Below are 5827 nucleotides of genomic sequence, written 5' to 3' on the forward strand. Positions count from 1 at the left end.
CATCTATTACATTCAGGATACAACTCGGTTGTATGGACAACTCACACATGGCAGGATCATCAGAACGGTTATGATCTGCTTATAAAAGACCTCTAACAGTTACGCGCCATCCTCGGAATCTGATCAATGTAGGTAACAGACTCTTACCGATCATAATGATAGGAGATACAAATATTAACTCTACCGGCCATTACGCCCAAATCCCAGATCCTCCACCCGATCATCATAGCCACTTCCACATAATCAACTATAAAGACCTCACTTCAGAGGTACGCAAAAAGGACTCTAAGCTCTATATTGAATCCACAAAAACACTGACTTAAGCATTGGAGGAGGAACCGCCCACCACCCTGGCACGTCCTCTTAATGTGTGCTCTAGTTTTGTAGGTTTGACAAGTAGCAGTAGAGAAGAAAGGATTGCCTTGGATTCCCCTTGGGTTCACCGTACCAGAAACTGTCCCAACAATAGCCAAATACTATTTTCTTTTAATCTTAATTATAGCTATGAGTAATGCTATACGCAATATTTTTATTCTCCTTTTATCCTCAAAAGTTAATGTGGTTTTTAAAATCATCATTGGATGAAAATTCAATAGTGATCAATTCCAAATTATTATGATTTTAAAAGTCAAATCAACTATCAAATAATGATTTTAAAAGCCATATAAACTTTTAACAGATAAAAAAGAGATAAAATTTTTGCACATATCGTTATTTTGTACACTAAGATGATCTGAAATGGAAAAAGGAAAATTACTCTAACAAAAGGGGTTTTTAGTTGCTTTTATAATTACTTTCCCTATTAAGATTATGTTTATTTTCTTTACTATGATTAAATTTATTTTAATTATTTTTTTTTCCCTGCTAGGACTAGGTTTATTTCTTTTCTATAAATAGGCCAATTTATAATGTAAAACTTATTCATTGAATTATATTATCAAATTAGAGAATTTTTTCTCAAATACTCTGCGAAATTTTATCTTTTCTAAGCTTGGGAACTTGTTTTATCTTTTGGTAACAACAGGCAAACACTTCTGATCGTGGTTACTTAGCCTTCTACTATGTCAATTGGTATCAGAGCATACTTTATACTGAACCTGGCCGATCAACACAACCGTGAGGATCCCCTTAACCCGTTTTACTTATCCTCCACTTTCAAATTTTTTTTTGGTAAGATTCTTCACCCATTTTCAGTTTCTTTCTCTTTCTGCAAATTCTTCATAACCAATTTTAGCAAAACAACAAGAAGTCAAATTCTACAGCAAAAAAAATTTCTTAATACTAAGCATTTCGTCGCGCAGAGGGAGATAGGTCTTTTAGTAAGATAAAAATTTCTCCCCTTCGTTAAATTTCGTTTTAGATTTATTTTCTATGTGTTTTCTCTTTCTGCCATGTCCGGTTAAGAGGAATGTGTGGGTTTGGATTTCAGTTCTAGTTGTTTTATTTTCTGTTGAGAATTTGTGTTGGGTTGCTCTTTGTGATTTTGGTTGTGATGGCCGATTAAGAGGAATTTTTTGGATGAGGCGATTTTGGGGTGTTTGGTTGAGAGTGATTCTATTTGAAGTGATTTTAGTTTCGGAAGTATAATTTTTGATTGGGTGTATGGCCGAACAGGTGTTTGGGTTGAAAATTTTTGGGTGTTGATTTTTGGTGGCAATCCGGTTATGATTCCATTCGATATGGCCATTTTGAGTTAGCTTTGGCCGAATTTTGGTGGTGATTCTTGTTTAGATTGATTTCGTTTTTGAGGGACAAATTGTGGATGTAGGGTCTTAATATTAAGAAATTTGTTTGATTAATTTGGGTTGATTCGTTGCTGTTTTGCTGTAAATGGTTATGAAGAACTTGCACAAACAGAGTGTGGAAGTGGGTGGAGAAGGAAGAACAAGCAAAAAAACGACGTTTAGAAAACTTCCGTTAATTCGTAATTCTCTTTAAAAGCTACGTCGTTTAAGTTGAAAATAAAGAAGTTTTAATCTGGACCGTAAATCAAAATAACAGCATATGGTGCAATTATTTTTCTACGGCATGGATGCCATATCCAATTCCAATAGCGATAAAACTCAAAATCTTTACAAAAAAAAAAAATACTTTAAATGGAAATATAGGATCCTATTCCATGTTACTCCTAATATTAATATGGGAGGGTAAAATTGTAATTTTACTTTTACCCAGAGAGAGATTCGGATCCTAATATTAATTAACAGATCTCAACTTTAATTCATTTATATTAAATGCATTTCCCTTTATTACTTGGAAGGAAAAAAAAGTGTCTGAAACAGTTAATGTCTTCTCTATAACTATTTATAGCTATCCTTAAATTCACTAACAAATTAACAATAGCTGTGGCCCAGATTCGTCTCTATCACCATTTAATTAAACCCGCAGCTGCAGACCAAGTGTTTGTATATAAACCAGCACCAAAGTTTAAAAGAGAGACTGAAACACACAGATGGCAACTCCTACAAGGCGTTGCTTGATCTTGACAGCTCTAACCAGCATTCAAATCCTACTCTCGTGGGGTGGCATTCATCAGGCATCTGCATGGGAATGTCAGCCTATCGACGGCACATATATTTTGATTGGATGCTCCGCTAGCCTTGAGAAGGACAAGCCACAGGCTGCACCAACCCCTTTGTGTTGCAAGGCGATCAGGTTCGCCGGCATGCATTGCGTCTGCAAGGCCATCAGAAAGGAAATAGAAGAACTTTATAGCATGGAGAAGCTGGTTTACGTGGCTGCCTATTGTGGAGATCCACTAGACCCTGGAACACAGTGTGGAAGTAAGATCATCTCTTTCTCTTCTAAAGAAGATCTTTTCTTGAACCTATAACAATTCAAGTTTGTGTGAAAAATAAACTTGTCTTTCTAATATATATATCATTAGATTTGTGAATTTTAATATTGACCATAAAATAAATTATCTTCATTTCATTAAAAATTGAGATATTTCCCAATCATGAAGATTAAAAGAGGTGAGTTGATTGTAGTGTTTTGGATGATTGTTGTTTCCTTATTGTTGCTGTCGCTTTGGGTGTTCTGTCCGTTTGTCTTGTGTCTGCTCTTTGTTAGTTGGTCTGTCTTCTGGATTTGTAAGTGATCTTGGCTGCTGCTTCCATGAGTAACCAGTCAGCTGGTTCTTTGTATTTTCTTCCCATATCTATTAATATCCGACTAATTCACCTGAAATAAAAAAGAGAAGAAGAAGAGAAAACACTAGAGATACTTTCATTTTAATCTCGCCTCCTATATTTCATGACGTGACAGTACTGCATTAACCCCACAAAAATTTACTGTTGTGGTAGCATATATATATATGGCGTGACATTGTCATGTTAGCAAAAAAAAAAAAAAAAAAAAAAATTTATCAAGCCTCTTCCACGGATGGCCGACCACAAGAGGGTGGTCGGCCTTTCCAACCAAATCTTTCGGGATGGTTGCACTACTCTCGGAGCTACGAGAGCTCTAAGTGTGCTTTTTAGTGGTCCAAACCACTCCCACTTGGTGACTAGGGGTGACATCAATGAGGAGATGGGGGACAAATTTTTGTGTTTCACTTGGCAAAGAGTAGAGAAAAGGAAGTGAAATAAGAGTACTTGTAGCATTAAATACTAAAAAAAAATTAAAATATTGGTCATGCCTATGTTATATAACCATTTGTGCACTAAAAAATGTATATAATTACTTTTGATTATTATGAGCAAGATATTCATGAGTTTTCCACTTTGGTATAATATTCAAATATTCATATTTTTATCCAGTGTATAGTGATATTTTCATTCTATTCTGTTACCTATTAAGTAATAAATTATAATGTATTTATTCTTGTAGGTTATAAGGTCCCTCCAGCTCCTAATTAGGAGAATGCTGCAAAGTCCAAAGTCTACATTCCGGATCACTAAGCATGAACTCTATCATTGCTGATATGTGAACCATAATGATATATTTTTCTTAATTTTCTTGGCAAAATATGTCCAAATAAAAGAGAAATATAATGGATTCAACAATAAACGAACAATTTGAATATGGGTGGCAATTCGTGTTTGTGTGTTGAATTTAGGTTGTGTGGAAGCATATGTATAAAATTGTATACATCAATCATAACTTGATCCATTAATTAAACGGGTTAGACCTCTCAACTCTAATTCTCTAATTTTCGTGTTGGGTTCATATCGAATTCTCAATAGTGTAACAAATTACAAGCTCTAAATCAGAATTTGGTCGTGTATTTTGTTTTTTGTAATTGAAAAAAGGGAGGTCGGATAGACCAACTATGCCTATCCTACTTATGTATGACCATTGTTGCATCTATCTGTTGGAAGCTTGTGGTGCCCTAAAACTTTAAAACCCAATCCCGACGAATAATAAAAAACAAATATCTTTAGTAACTATTTTTATAAAACCAACATCACTTGCAATGTTTTAAAAACCTTTGTTATTTCAACAAAAACAAACCAGAAACATTATTTTTGCCTCTGGCCGAACGTTCAGAAGTGAACCTCCAAACGTTCGATGTTAATCTTAGTGTGAACATTTGACCAGGGACCACACCGAACGTTCGACGACCAAATCAAAAATGACTAGGTAATGACCATTGTTTGCTCTAAAACCCTAGAACCACTGTTCAATAGTACACCAAATGTTGGATGGTAGCCTGAAAAGCAGTTTTAACCCATTTTCCACCTTTTTTAGCATGGATCACCCCTTCCTCTATAAATACCCTACCCTTCTGCCCCATTTCCATCACTTTCATATTTTCCAATAACCCTAAACCTAGAAAGAGAAATCTTAGAGACAAAATGAGGAGATTTGAGCCTTGCCCTGAGATTTGACTTGCCCTCCTTGAGGTAATCCCTTCTTATTAAAATGGTTTTCATGTTACAAGCAGATTTTTCATACTTTTTGCAAGTTTTACTGTACCATGATTAAGCTTGTGTTATAGTTTTCTCTTAAAAAGGTAAAAGGTTTTTAAATGGAAAAAATATAAAAAAGCCTCGCAAACTAACATCCGTTTGCGATAGAGCCTCACAATGTTCAAAAGGTACTAAAGTCGTCCATCAAATTACCAAAATATATCAAAAAGACCACTTATTTTTTATATTCCTATAATGCTCTTACTCTTTTAACAAATAAAATAATTGTAAAAAAAAAAAAAAAAACAATTTAAAAAAAAAAAAAAAACAAAAAAAAAAAAAAGTTTTTTGGAATAAATAAATATGTAGTCACTGTAGTTGGCCTAAATTACAATTGCTTCATGTCGTATGAAAGTAAAATCAAAGGTTCTTGAGATATTCAAAAAAAAAAAAAAAAAAAAAGAAACAATTTAGTTCCTAAAGTTAAATTCTGTTAAAAAATTATTTTTATTCATCCATTGGTTTTTTTTTTTTTTTTTTTTTGTATTTTTTTTTTTAAATTGTTTGTTTTTTGTTTTTACAATTATTTTATTTGTTAAAAGAATAGGGGTATTATAGGAATATAAAAAAATAAGTGGCCTTTTTGATACATTTTGTTACTTTGATGGGCAACTTTAATACATTTTGAACATTGTGGGGCTCTATCGCAAATGGCTATTAGTTTGGTAGTTTTTTTTTTATTTTTTTATTTTTTTAAATTCTTTAATCTGCTCCATCATTTGATGAACTTTGCATGATGATGTGCCTTAGTATGTTGTAAGGACCTATTAGAAGGCCTAGGATGAGATATGTTATGTGATGAGTTAAAAATAGGAGCCTTACATGAACCTTGGTATTTTGACCAACATTCCATGCTCTTTGACTGAACGTTCAACCTCAAGTCTGAATATTCAATCATATGACAGAACGTTTGA

General features: G+C 33.6%; 1 protein-coding gene across 1 annotated transcript; it reads left to right on the plus strand.

Moving 5' to 3' along the window:
• The first annotated feature begins 2355 nt into the window (after window positions 1–2355).
• LOC132183601 (uncharacterized) lies at window positions 2356–4006 on the plus strand. The gene is made up of 2 exons (XM_059596956.1): window positions 2356–2783; window positions 3832–4006. The coding sequence occupies exons 1-2, from the start codon at window positions 2453–2455 to the stop codon at window positions 3858–3860; spliced, it is 360 nt and encodes a 119-aa protein (XP_059452939.1). The 5' UTR covers window positions 2356–2452; the 3' UTR covers window positions 3861–4006.
• The last annotated feature ends 1821 nt before the right edge of the window (window positions 4007–5827 follow it).

This window comes from Corylus avellana, chromosome ca6 (assembly GCF_901000735.1).
Source record: "Corylus avellana chromosome ca6, CavTom2PMs-1.0".
Taxonomy (NCBI): domain Eukaryota; kingdom Viridiplantae; phylum Streptophyta; class Magnoliopsida; order Fagales; family Betulaceae; genus Corylus; species Corylus avellana.

Coding starts and splice junctions, on each gene's coding strand:
- LOC132183601 (XM_059596956.1), top strand. CDS start 2,453: ATGGCAACTCCTACAAGGCGTTGCTTGATCTTGACAGCTCTAACCAGC. Junction 2,784..3,831: donor CCCTGGAACACAGTGTGGAA/GTAAGATCATCT, acceptor TTATTCTTGTAG/GTTATAAGGTCCCTCCAGCT.